Source organism: Triturus cristatus, chromosome 9 (genome assembly GCF_964204655.1).
Source record: "Triturus cristatus chromosome 9, aTriCri1.1, whole genome shotgun sequence".
Lineage (NCBI taxonomy): Eukaryota > Metazoa > Chordata > Amphibia > Caudata > Salamandridae > Triturus > Triturus cristatus.
In genome coordinates, this window is record NC_140592.1 from 236173977 (window position 1) to 236188272 (window position 14296).

The following is a 14296-nucleotide window of genomic DNA, read 5'->3' on the forward strand; positions in this document are numbered from 1 at the left end:
GGTGGGATTCTGGCATTCCTGTTAGCTGTGTGTTTCGTACATTAAGGTGAAAAGACTGAAACGTGCACTGGAGCTTTGAAGTCTGCTTTGGAAAGAAAGTACTTTTCATCTCCTTAGCAAGATGAGCCTAGAGCTAAGCAACGCAGAGGCAGTGGCACTTGTATCAGAGGGGAGCAAAGACACTTGGCACTGTTATTAATTTGGAATGTGCAGCTACCTAGCTGCATTGATCAGTCCGGTTTGGGTTTCTTGTTGGTTAGCCTCGGATGCAGTGCCAATTGTTTTTGGTTGAGTTGTGTTTGAGATAAGCGTAAGATAGCCAGGCTTGGATAGTGACAACTGCAAAAACAAAGTGATGGATGCAATGCTTGACTAAATCTCTGCTACTGGTGATCGTGAGGGCTGCATTTCACGTAATTAAATTTCGCTCACTATGCCAATGTAGACCAAAACCAGTCAAATGCGTATAATTCATAGACCTTCTCCAATAGGAAGAAACCAGCTTGAACTTCCAAGCCAGGTCCCCTCGATATGGAAACACAAGCAACCCCAGAGCAGCTTCAGCCTATGTAGACCTTGTCGGTGAAGTATAACTTGAGTCCTATGGCACACTGAGCACAGGATCCACGGTGGGGCGTGCCCATCCCAGACAAACAACAAAGTGAGGAACCCTGATGCGGCCTGGGCCATAGCCGGGGGCTGAGTTTAATTCAAGCATTCCTTCCGTTACTTTCTTATTTTTGTTTGGATAGCGACAAGACAGGGTTTTGCTCCGTGATTATCATGTAGAGATGTCAATTTCAACATTCACATTTTATTTGTATGTTGAGCATCGTTAAGTTAGGTGTACAAGACCCATGAGCATCATCAGAGCGTACATGACAGTAAATGAAATATATACACTTGCAAATCAGAATGCAAGTGAGCGGCATAACCTACATAGAGAAATATTTGCAAAATGTATTAAAATTTTGCTCAGAGGTGACTGATTCAGGATCAAAAAGAAATCTATCATGGCAATCAAGACTGTAAAAGATGTGTCCCCTCAGAGGCAGTGATATCAGGTGACCTAATCCAGCCAGTACTGTATACCCCAAATTCGGACATTAGTTGAAAAGAACAAAAGGCACTGATTCCGGATATTAAATGAAATATGTGGCAATGTATTGATCATAATGAAATTGTTTGTTATTGGTTGACAGTCGACTGAGAGGCCATACTATGAATTGATTTACATTGATGTCCTTGTCTATGAAAAGAGGTCACCGGGTGTCTTTGTAGATATTGAAAAACAAGAGAGTGGGCTGAATCTTAAAACCTATGTAAATCAAAGGGAGGGCTTCTGATCTCAAGTTGCCCATCTGGATGACCTGGGCTTTTTGGTTTGGTATTACTGTAACTGCCGCAGTACATATTTATTGGAAAGTGTGCTGAGCAAGAATTGGCTGCATTAAGAAAAACGATTTTTTAGTGCTGTTCTTCATGGCAGTATTTTAATTTGATGGAGAGTGTTGGTCTGTGAAGGGAAAGGGGAGAAACCCCTCTTAAATGGAATAGATGAGATGGTGATTGTGTTTTTTTATTTGTATTAGTTATGCTTGAAAACGGAATTTGTCAAAATGTCACTTTCTAGTCTTATCATCTCGATTTGGAAAATCTCATCTAATATACACATTTTGCAAATTATGTGGGATGTTCACAAATTAAATATTCATAAATACTGACTATGCTTATCTGTTCATGGTATTTTCCTGTGTTGCTTGCACTCTTCTCTGTGATACAGGCTTTTCTGTTCATCCCGGAGACAGATGGGTCTTGGAGACTGGGAGGATTTATGAGATCACTATTGATGTTTACGACAAAACAAGTAATAAGGTTTATTTATCCGAGGTAAGTGTATTTTATCTGTAATTATGGGGATTAAGCAAATGTTAATTTGATGGGTTGAGGATGCATGTTTGGTCAGCTTATCACTGTTATTCCAAGACCATTTATATATAAATAAGACTTTAGAAGGACTGATCAAAAGCCTGTAGCAAATGAACAGGACTACCACTTGTAGGGCTGTCATATAACAACCATTCAACAAGCATTGACCAAGCCCAATAGCTTATTTTTGAAATAAGCGAAATGCATCATTATTAGTAGGCTAGTTGCAGTATGTGATTGTAAGTAAGCTGGGGCAATGCCGTGTGGGCGTGGGTGAGGGCATTTTTTGTTAAAGGGGTGAGTAGTGTCTGTTACCATCTTATCATCTTAAGCAATACCAAACTAACGTGTCAGCAAGGCAGGTAGAGTATGTAGTCACCTTGGGCTACTTGTGTTTCCTCTTACAATTGCAGCTGCATAGGCATGGGTGCCACGAGTAGATCAGCAGAGCAAAGGTACTCTGCTAAAATGTGCATGTGTATAGATGGAGAATGGACGGAAAGCTCTTTTGTCTAGTCTTGCCTCTTAGTCCAGTCTGTGTGTGCACACATGGCTGGGGAAGGACTAAGTATAGTGGAGTCACCAGCTCATGTTGCTCCCTCTGATCAGCCTCCATCTATGCCTGTGGAGTTATTTGGGAGGCGGTGGACGCTCAGACTTGTAGAAGATGGAGGACGTTGACACAGCACTCATCCATGCAGATCCAGAGGTGCAGTGATTGAGGCCACCACAAATGGTCAGACTCTGGACTGGTACTTTACAGTCTACTGGCTGGAGACGTAAAGGGAAGAGAGCAGCAGCTGTACCCTTTCTATCCACACCAGCTACCACCACATGCTGTTTGACTCTCAGTGGGTAACTGCAAGGCTACGTTGTATATAATACTGTTTTGAGAATACAAAAGGAGGAAGTTGTCAGTCCCCTCTCCCTTCCTTGTCCTGCTGTCCATTAGTCTGCCTGAATATAAGTATGGTAGAGAGCAGGTGACTTGATATGGTAGTTCTTTCCTAGCTCAAACATTTAAATCTCACATGAGGGGAGCTCGCCTGATGAAAGTTCTTCAGTGTCAAGCTTGCACACAGTAATAGATTGTCACAGGTTACATCCTCTAAGAAAATAACACCAAAATACTGCGCTGTCCTTCGATAGATCTTCACGGGGGTGAGGTAAACATGGCTCCCTCTCTGATGGACAAGCAATGCTGAGCTTATCGGCAACTCCTGGTGCTGGAAATCGGAAAAGCAAGGCCCAGCCTCCAGGTAACACGCAGTTGAAAGATATCCCCCAATATGCCTCAGAGAGGATGGAATTGCACCCTTGGTCCCCACAGGGGATTCAAAAATAGTCCAGGTCCGTGGAGATAGTGAAAGAAGATTCCTGAACCCTCTAGGTCTTTGTATGATGTTTAAAACATATCACCAACAGATCACAAATAATATCAGCAAATGCACCAGCCTCCTCAGCTGTTTTACTAATGGTTACATATGTCCAGCAGATATAGTTGATAAAATTGCTCATTTTTCTACGTTGGCAATCTGGGGACAGCAATAGCATCAAAGGTTCAAATCTTGTTGTGGTCAAACTTGTCTTTCCTGCTTTCGTGGTCAATGAAATAAGTACCAGTGAGTTTATAATAACAAGTCTGGAAATTCAATTAGGATTTTGTTGAGGGCAAAGGATGACCATCTTCCACTAATAATATCTTTGCTTCATTCAGAATTGTCTCGTTTTCAGAAATGTATAGTAGTTCAGCCACGGCCTTCTCATCTATTTGCCCAAAATAGTGATCTATTGGGCAGCACGTACAAAAGGGCACGTTTAAAGTTAAATAAATGTTTTCCCTTTTCCGAACAGGGTGAAACTAGCACAGCATTTTATTAATGCCTATTCATAGTTCTTTTGAATAAATCAAAATTAAGGTCTATTTGGTCTGTTTTGTCTGGTCCATAGTAATTCCCAAGCCATGGGTTTATCTGTATTTCACATGTGGGAAAAATATTGTTTGAACAAAAACGATTGCAAACGCTTAAGAGTGGTATCTCTCCAATGGGGGAAAACACATACACTGCATCAGTGAAAAAAAACCTTAGCAAGAAAGTGTTGAAGGATGCAAGATGTTTTAGCATACAAACTATTGACCAGTCCAGCTATGCCTATAATTAAGATCTTTACCGCTCTTCCTGGTTTTCTTTTGAAGAGGAACCAAGCCATTTCCATTCCCACAGTGACTTTGAAAACCATGTCTTGCTTAGACTAGAGGAGGTAACGCAAGCTTGATCCTAATTTAAATATGCATGGTATGAACGTGTGAAAGTGCATTGATTATGTTGTTGTTGTAAAGATTTATTTCGACAACAAAAAGTCATAATTAATAAAGGACTGTGATATATTTTCAGAATATTCGAATTGACTCTACGATGTCCAAGGAGTACTTTGAGGTTCTAGAATCCTCTCTGAATGGTTCCTATCACCGTGTGAAGGCTTTGAAGAAAGGGCAAACCATTATTGACGCAGCACTAATCTCAATAGTAGATCACGTATGTATTAATTTTTTTTTTTTCCGGAGTTTTATACAGCGCAAACTTGACCCGAAGGTATCCGAGTGCTTTACAGGAGCATGAGTTGCGTTACACAAGGACACATTCATTTTTGTTAGGTATGGGGAGAATAAGTGATTTGCCTTGAATCACAGGATGTTGAGCGTCGTTGCTAAGACTCCAACTAGGTTCTCCAGATTTGAGGTCGACAGCCATAGGCGTTAGACCACATCCTGTACACTAAACCAATCACCTACTAAGGTGACACGTCTTCACCTTGATGATATCCGATAATAACTTTAATTACTCATCACCTCGACCTAAAACATTAGTATGATTCAGAGATTAATTTTATTTTGTAATTATTGAATGTTGCGAATCTTCTTTAAACAGGGAAAAATTAGGGGAACATGCTGTCAGGATTTAATTTGTATATTGCACGGAAATATATTTGAAAGTTATAATTAAGCAATATAATTTATATGGTGCACTGGCAAGGAGTTACTAACCAAGGTAGAGTCAGAGGGTCCAAGGTGAACCAGAAGGTCCCACACCCTCCTGGTAGTACCTTCCTCCCTGGATAATGGTGCTATTTTAATTCAAACCCTTTACATGTAGGGTAAAGCTAATCAGATTAATTGCTTAGTGGTGTGCTTTTTATTGGTCAACATATATGCGTGCTCTTATGTGTAGTAAGGTTCCTTCGACATTGATTTTATCTTTGAGCTCATAACACTTCTTTTTTCAGCAGTTGTATCTCCCTTAGAGACAGTGCACTGACCTCACAGTCAATATGAGAAAATAATGACATTTATTTAAACATGTATTACTGTCCAGAAAAAGTCTCTTTGATATACCTTAGAAATGATGACTTTCAAAGGTAATTTAAAAATATTTAAAAATAAAGTAACATGTCAAATCAGACAGAAGAATGAGGCAGCTATTTTTAAAGACAGTGTAAACTGTTGTGGACTACAGATTTCAGACAAGCTCATTAAACATGACGAAGACATGGAAAGAAATGTTTTTGGATACTCATTCATTTCAGGAACTTGCAGCAGTGACGAGAATTGTTTCTGTATACATATTAAGTCTTTTACACAAAAAAGCTAATTATTGTAATGCTATCTCCAAGCACAGGCACATCTGTGACCTACATGAGTGCTCTTACTTCTTGATGATAACTTAGTGATCTTTACAGGCAATTGTTTGGGGAACAAAGCATAGTGATATGTGGATTAATACTGCAGTGATCCTTATCTTAGGTACTAGCTATGAATCTCTAGGACAGATATCGACAAGCTAATACCCAATCAAAATGCAGCATGTTGGGATTCTGTACCTGTCTGACTTACAATTTCTTGTTTTGCAGGACGGAGGAGTCCACACCCTGCCTGTTCCAGTGAGAAATCAGCAGGAGGTTGAAATATATGGGCCCATAATACTTTTGCCAAGCATTTTGATTTTTCCCTGGCAGCTAAAGTCTGGAGCCTACCAGTACACTATAAAGGTATGCCATTTTAGTAGGACTGTAATTTTCATACCCATTTGTAGGGGGGAGCATATGTAGTCATACAACCTGTTTACACTATGTAAGAAAGCTGTGATCATGAACACAGTGCCACCTTGGATTCTAATACACTAAAGTGGTTATCTTACAATGTCTTTTGCTTACTAGTCTTAAATTTATGTGGATGTTTGCTTTGTGATGTGGACCCACTTGTACTCTTCCACCTGCGACCTGCGGTACATTCTACATACCTTCAGTGAAAAGGATTGGCCACTTGTGGCCTTTTCTAAATGCTATCTCACAAGTATTGTTATTACTTTTATAAGTTTAGAATAAGGCAGTTGCATTCTTTCATAAGTAAACCTGTGAACATTGACCTAGACCATAATAGTGCTGTGTTGTACTGGCTGTACATTATTCAGTTGTGCTTGAAGATCACAGAATACATGCGTTACTTATAAGAATTTACCAAGCATATTTTTTGAGTATTAGGGCTGATGTTAGTAGGTACCTTCACATCTCTGTGGACTCTGATGCATGACATGAGACTGTCTTGGTTTTCAGTACTGTATTCATTTATGCCTTTGTAGGCTAGAGTGAAAGCTGTTTCGACTTTATTACATCGTTCTTATTTCATCTAAATCTATGACCGTGCTACAAATATAAAGAGTTTCTGATATAGATTTTTTTAAACTTCCTTTTGGTTGATGAGACCCCATACCACCATACAAGGACACATTGGGATGTATACACACATAAAGCCGACTTCTGTACAAAGTGTCAGTTACAGGCACAACACCTAATAGTTGATGTTCATTAACACGTCTTGTAGGCCTATGTTTCCTAATGGCTACCTGTTGGAAGAAAGGCAGCAAAACCTGCTAACGATAAGTTTACACCTATTTTTATCAAACATTACAGCTGTATTTGCCTCCACCCCAGCGCTCTGATATCTTGGAAGGTGAGGTTCTAGGCTTTACCAGCCCATTTTCTGTGTTGCTACTATTTTAATCAATTAAACTGAGCCGGTATGTTTGCGGCAATCCTCAGAAATTATGCCACCGAGCTGCTAGGTGTAAAGTACCTCAGTAGACTCAGACTCGCAATTACCGTCTAATACAAATCATCCAATTGCAATATATTGTGTTTGGGAGCCAAACTTTGTGTCTGGGTTGGGAAACCACTGATCCATCTCAAAGCTACTCGTTGCATAGCCAAATGATATGGCATACATTTTTTAAAGTGTGGCTGATGTCCATGGGTGTTCTGGCGCTGAGGAAAAGAAGCAACTACCAGGGCTGAATCACAGTTGCTGCCAACATTTTAGCTATTTCTTGAACTGACTATGGCAGGAGGTCTTAGATGTGAACATGGGTAAGAAGTTCCAGAGTTTAGCTGTGCGGTAGGAAAGGGAGCGGCTGCCACTGCAATAGCGTTTAAAATGTGGAATGACCGCTTCTGGTTGAGATGAAGAAAGATAGCTGAGCGGGTGATAGAGTAGAAAGTTCCATTTAAGACCGATTGAACTTAAGATGAAGGCAAAATGATGCATGGGTGGGAATATTGAGATTTAAGATGGCCTCAGAATTTTCAACAATCTGCAGGCGATGAGGAGATCGGACAAACTTCCTAGGTAAAGAGGATTCTGTGGTCCAGACGAAAAGTGACCAATGCTTGAATGGCATTCTTGCATGCAGAAAGAGGAAGAAAGGGAAACACTTAAACATTCTAAGAATAGCGAAACAGATGACAGCAACTTGGCTAATTTTGAGTAGGTGTCAGCTTGAGGTCAATCCAAAGACTTAAGTTTCTGGCAGTTTCCATGGGGACAGTTTTGGGTCCCAGATCACAGGGGCTTCTTGCTGTAAAGCTTAAGACAGTTTATCTTCATCCAGCTAGCCACTGAGGACATACAGGAGCAACACTTATCTTAAGTGACAGAAGAATTGTCAGGGATGGAGACGATGATTTGAGTGTCATCAGCATATGATATGATTTCAAAATCAAACAAATGTGCCAGGTCTTCTACAGAGGTTATGTAAATATTAAACAAAGTAGGGCCTAAAGAGAAGCCCTGCGGGCACCAATTCAGGGTTCCCCAAACGTTTCTGTGAGTAGAGCTTTTTATGTTCAACGAAAATCATCCCAAGCTAATATTATTATTAGTCCTGTAATAGCGACCAAATCATTCAAGTACATTAATGGTCACAAAATGAAAGATTACTCGCAGTAATAACTGCAGTACACCAGGCAGGATTGCCAGCAATAATGCAAAAAAAGTATTTATCAATTTCGAATGCCTCAACATTAGTATTACATAGCAGCGATAGCTGCAATGCCCCGGGCACCAAGGGTATGACATTAGTAATAAGTCTATCCAATGTCACATGGTTTATCACAATAGTATCATCTTTAAATAGGTTTTGAAAATTGAGCCTTTTTCCTCAAAACATCTAATGAGTTCTGAAACACACATTTTTATCTCAAATACACACTCAATTTTGATATACATATATTAATTAATTTAAGTAAGGGTCCATTTTGTAGCCTGGGCTACAAGCAGCTGGGGATCTAAAAGGGCTCCCCCATCCCAATTGGGAGCTGCAACGATATATGTCAGTACTTTGTTACTGCAGCTGTGGTTGCACCATTGGCAGGTTAATGCCATACAACCTGCGGTGGTAACCCATTTATAAAGTATAAGCTATCACTATGGGATGGCTTCCAGTCGTAAGCGGTGGTGGATGGCACTGGCATGGAGTGATGGAAAGGAGTGGGGGGGGGGGCAGACAGTGGTCCAAGAAACCACTTGCAAGCTCTGCCAATTACATCTCTTCCCTTTTAAGGGACAAGGACTGCTTTTTATTTTTTTATATTTTTATTTTTTTATTTTTAAAAGGTTTACATGCATGGAATACAAATTCAGGGTTGAGGTTTTGTGTCCTCCGCAGGACTGATTCCTCTATTCACAGACCTTGCCGGAGTTTGAAAAATGGGCAGGTTGCAGACCGGTCAGTGTGATAAAATGCATCATGGTTTGCAATCTGTTCTTTGGCCAGAACGTCCGAACTTTGGGCTGTGTTACATACCACAGAATGTCAATAGTGAGCCAGTCCATAATTGGTACAAAATCCATACATTAGCCATTGCACACCTTGAGACGTTAAAATTGGTGAACTTGTGAGGACCTTTCTGCAAATATGTGCAAACATTTTTGAGCTTCGGGCAAGACTAGCCAATAGAACTACAAGTGAATGCCAGCTTATTGTTTCCACCTTCTTACTAGACAAATCTGTTTAATATTTTGTTCTGCATCTCCGGCTCAGGGTTGTCAAATCAGATGCATTTTGTATTGTGGATTCATTTCAGATTTTGTTTTTGGGCCAACCCTGCCTCTTTTTTCTTGGAGTTCTCGTACTTCATTGACAGGTAGTTTTTTGTTTAAACCCTCTTCCTTCCTCCGCCATGTGCTCAGAACGTCTTCTCACCTTGGCCCTTTTATATCAACCGCTGGTTTCCTGCTTGTTTGCTGCTCTGTGGTTTTCCTTTCTTTGCAATTTCATTTCTGGTTTGCAGTAGGTACCGGAGAAAGACTACTAGAAACAGTTTTCATTTTTTGCCTCAATCTTTCCCTGCATAGTTTCTAAAAAAAAAAGTAAGAGCTTTATTATGCCTGAGGATTTCAGGACAGAAGGAACTTTGTTGTTGTCCTCTTCTGAACTTGACATTAACCCCTTCGCTGCGGCAGGAATTCCGCCGCGGCGCTGGGGGGGTTTGGGGGCAGTTGCGGGTCCGCTGTGCTCGTGACGGAACCACTCCGTCACGGGTGAGCTGTGCTCATGACGGAGTGGTTCCGTCACGTCTCCGCCCACTGCGCTAATCGCCCGCACAGGCGTGAAATTAGCGCCGCGTGGGCGTAGCGGCCGCCAATGGCCGCAGCATGACGGAACCACTCCGTCATGAGCACAGCGCACCCGTGGCTCATGACGGAGTGGTTCCGTCATGAGCACGGAAAGGGTTAAATACCTAGAGTTGTATTAGTGATGTACACATGGTTGCAACAAGTGGGTTTTTTTGGCGCCACCAGGGCACTTTTATATTGCAGAATTGGCCACTCATGGCAGCATGTTGTGGTCCATCGATGTGATCTCTAGTTATTAATCCCTGTTTTTCCTGGGAGTGTGAATGCCTTTTACCTCTACAATCATGCTTTATTTCCAACCCAGGTGCAAGAGCAAACAGGTCATCCAGCAGCGCACTGACTGTGTATATGACACATAGGAAGTAGCATGTTAGTGCACTCTTTGGAAAGCGCTGCCTGGGCATCGGAGACCAATTACCCTCACAATGCATCCCCCAGAGCTAAGTGCAGTCACACACTGCAACTACCAACAATTCACCCAGGTTTGCTGCCTGCAGTGGCACATGGACCAGCTGTTTGTATGCTGGTCTGTATTTCATTGCAGCCGTCTGTCTATTTCTTAGTATTCTGGTGCACTGTTCTTGTATGGACCAAGTGAATGCGCACAATAAAGGTGCGCCTTGGTGCAGACCCAGGATAGTGCTCCCTATATAATTAGGCATCGCGTCTGTTGAAAATCATTGAGCAAGTTTTTACTTTTTTGAATGAGCTACTTAAAAATGTGTCCATCCTCCAAATTAACACCATCAAGGTTGTAGTCTTTACATGGAGCTTTCAACAGAGCAATAGATTAGTGGAGACTTTTATCAAGTCTTTTTATTATCTGGCTTGACAGCACTGTTGTCACCAGACAATTGTGAGAATGACCAGGAGAGGGGCATTGGCTTTGCCCACATGTTGGAAGCCAGGAGTACATGTTTTAATTGGGCAAAAGTTGTGTGCTTCATCAAAAGTGCTCGACTTCCATTCAGCTGTGATCATTTTGTTTATTTATCCAGCTGATTCAGCTGGAACTTTAAGAGGCACAAACATGGCATTGTAACTCGGTTAAAGTGTGTTGGATAACTAGATAATTTATTGTGAATTTCTCTGGCAGTAGCACAGATGAGAGGACAGTCATTACTTTTAACCTTACTTTCAATTATGATTAAGTCCTCAGCCTTAATTAGATGACATTCAGTGGGGTTGGATACATTTCTGTTGCTCTCCGGTTAGTAGCTGCTTTGGAATAACATTGGATGATGATGTTTTGAGCACTACATCGAATGCCGTGTCCTGTTCCTTAGTCTCGGTATGGATATGTGCTGCTATGGAGGTTTCATTTGTTTGTACTGGTATGGGTTTGTATATAGATTATATTTGTGGACTGTCGGCATGTAATTAATGGATTTAAGCATAATCTACAACAAGAGACTGTAAGAATGTTGATGCCCTGCATAATCTATCAAGTAGAGGGGCACATGTACATGAATCTGCCGGAGCTGGGATTTTTTTTATCTCCAACGTCGGGAATAATCCTCAAATAACCCCAACCATTGGTCGTATTGACCTTTTTTAGTCAACAAGGAGAGGGGACGAGGAGCAATTATTCACATCAATTACGATGAACAGTGAAATCCAAAGGAGCATCACAAAAATCTACAAAGATTTAGAATGAATTTAAATGAATTTATTAAGTTAATTCGAATCAGTCATTAGTTTGGTAACTATTTCGAGTTTAGTCATCATTATAGATGCAAAAAATCTAAAAGTCAATATTTCAATATCAGATAAAATATCACATTGGTATGTGCAGCAAGTGTGGTTCTATAACTGAAACCCCCTAAATTAATCCGGGTTGGGCATAAATTGCATTTATGGCAAGCAAGCAAGGTAAGGTGCAGGGCCGGACTGGGTACCAAAACCGGCCCTGGCAAAGTGCTCGGCCGCCCCCTCCCTCATAGAGGGTAACAGGAGCCCCTCCCCTCCCCCACCCACCCATCACCCCACCCTGAGGGATCATTGTGAGCCAGTGAGCGTGAGACCATAATGCTTTAGCCACGGCTTCCATATTTTCCAGAACGTTTTGGGACAGCCCCGTGCTATGTATGTCGTTTTCTCTCCTAACATATACATGTCCATTCCCCTTCTCCATTCATCCAGTGATGGGCTCAGTGTAGCCCCCCATGCTCGTGCCAGGTCGCGTTTAGCCACCACTAGTCCTAGTTGAAGCAGTATTAACTTTGGCATTGGGAGGTCAATCTCTGTGTGTATGCCCAACAGAACAAACCGGGGATTCAGCGGGATCGTCTCCTCTAAGATAGCTTCCAGCACTTTCAACAGGGTTACCCAGTACGTCTGAATTTGCAGACATTCCCATATTGTGTGGAAGAATGTACCTTCAGTCATGTTGCATCGCAGGTAGTTGGGCGCCTCTGCCCTCCCTATGCGGTGCAGTCGAGCTCTGTCTTAATATGCTCTGTGCAGGTATTTGAATTGGATCAATCTAAGGCGGGACTTGATGGCCTCCTCCCGGGGGTGCATTAGCGCTATTTCTCAATCCAGGTCCTCAATCTCACCTAAGTCCGCCTCCCATTTCGCCCTCAACTTCTGCAGGGAATCTGGCTTGTTGTTAGTTATGGTTCTATATGTCCAGGAGACTGCCTTTTACCCAATCTCACCCATCAGGAGTCGTCCTTCTAATGGGGCGTATTCAGAGATGTCGCTGGTGTCTATGCGTTGGGCCCGCCATGCATGCCCCAGCTGCAGGTATTTATAGTATTGCGTCTGGCTGATATCATACTCTTTCTGGAGATAGGAGAATGTTACCAGCTCTTTACGATATATTATGTCTTTAAGTTGTGAGATACCCAGCAAGTCCCACTTCCTGAAACATCTCAGCTTTGCAATTTCTTTAAGCTGGCTCCCCACCCAAAGTGGGGCTTCCCTGGTCACCCGGTCATGCCACTTCATCTGCCGTTCCGCCTTCTTCCATGCCGCGATCACAATCCGCGTAGCTGTTAGGAGCTTTGCGGAGCCCCTTTCCCCCCCGTAGAGGTAGTGTGTGTGCGCGGGAGCCCAGTCAATTGAGTGCGTTCCAGTGCATACATAGGGTGGTCTCGCTCCACATGTTCCAATTCATTTCCAACAATTAAATGGGCCGCCCAGTAATATCCCCGAAGATCAGGCAGGGAAATGCTGCCATTATATTGGTTGCATTGCAATGTTGCCAGCGCTATCCTTGGAGGTCTTCCGTCCCAGAGGAACGTCCGCAATGTGTCGTCGATTTTTGTTAACACCTCATCTGGTATCAACTGATATGTGTTTTGCAGAACATATAAGAATTTCGGGAGCACTATAATTTTATAAAGTGCCGCGCTGCCTAGCAAAGTCGACAGCAAGGATTTCCACCTTTCTACGTCTGAGCGAAACTCCCCGAGCACCCTATAAAGATTGCGATCCAGAGCCACTGCTGTATCCATCATAACATAAATCCCCAGATATTTTATGCCATTGGGGGCTATCTGAAGCTGGCTAGGGTGATCGTTGTACCCCCCCCCCCCCCCCCCCCCCCCGGCCCTCTGGATAAAGGCATGATCTCTCCCAATTAATTTTATACCCCGCATGTGCGGCGAAGTCTTCACACAACTAGCCATGATATTAGGGAGCGTCACTTCAGGGTTTGTAACATACAGTAGTATGTCGTCGGCATACAGGGAGATCCGCTCGTCAAAGTCCTTGCCTGCCCCCACCCCCCCCAGAAACCCGTTGCACCCGGATGCGCTCGGATGACACATGCAAGGGGTTCCAGAACCAGAGCGAAGAGGAGAGGGGACAAGGCACATTCCTGTTGAGTACCCCGTCCTATTGAGAATTCCCATGACACCACACTATTAACCATGGTTCTTGCCAGGGGTCTCTCATAGAGAATGGCAATCCATTTCCTGAAAGCCGGTTCAAATCCAAACTCCTCCAGAGCGGACAAGTGCTTTCTCAGCATCAAGGGACAGGATGAGGTATGGGTCTGTCCTTGTAGTTACCACCTCCAGCCAATTGTGTAACCTCCTAAGGTTAAGTCTCATCGACCTCCTTGGCATAAAGCCAGACTGATCCTGGTGGATGAGACTGGTTATTACCGCAGTAAGCCTGTTGGCTAATATTCTGGGCAGTATTTTGGTCTCCATATTAATAAGGGAGATGGGTCAGTATGACCCACAATTCTGTGGTGGTCTGTCCTTTTTAGGAATTACCACAATTGTGGCTGTCCGCAAATCCCTGGGAGACTGCCCACCTACTGTGTCTCTAGGTATAGCTGGAGGAGGTATGGACTAAATAGCTCGCATTCTACTAAAAAAATTCAGGGGGAGCCCATAAGGGCCCGGGACCTTCCCAGTTTTCAACTGACAATGGCTTCTATGA

The 14296-nt window shown here is 42.6% G+C and overlaps 1 protein-coding gene across 1 annotated transcript in view; it reads left to right on the top strand.

Annotated features, from left to right (window-relative positions):
* The window catches only part of NUP210 (nucleoporin 210), a 451814-nt gene that overhangs the window by 141442 nt on the left and 296076 nt on the right, over positions 1 to 14296 (top strand). Inside the window, exons 9-11 of the mRNA XM_085624815.1 lie at positions 1784 to 1890; positions 4326 to 4466; positions 5839 to 5976. Coding sequence (XP_085480941.1) covers positions 1784 to 1890; positions 4326 to 4466; positions 5839 to 5976 — 386 coding nt within the window. The remainder of the gene's footprint in view (positions 1 to 1783; positions 1891 to 4325; positions 4467 to 5838; positions 5977 to 14296) is intronic.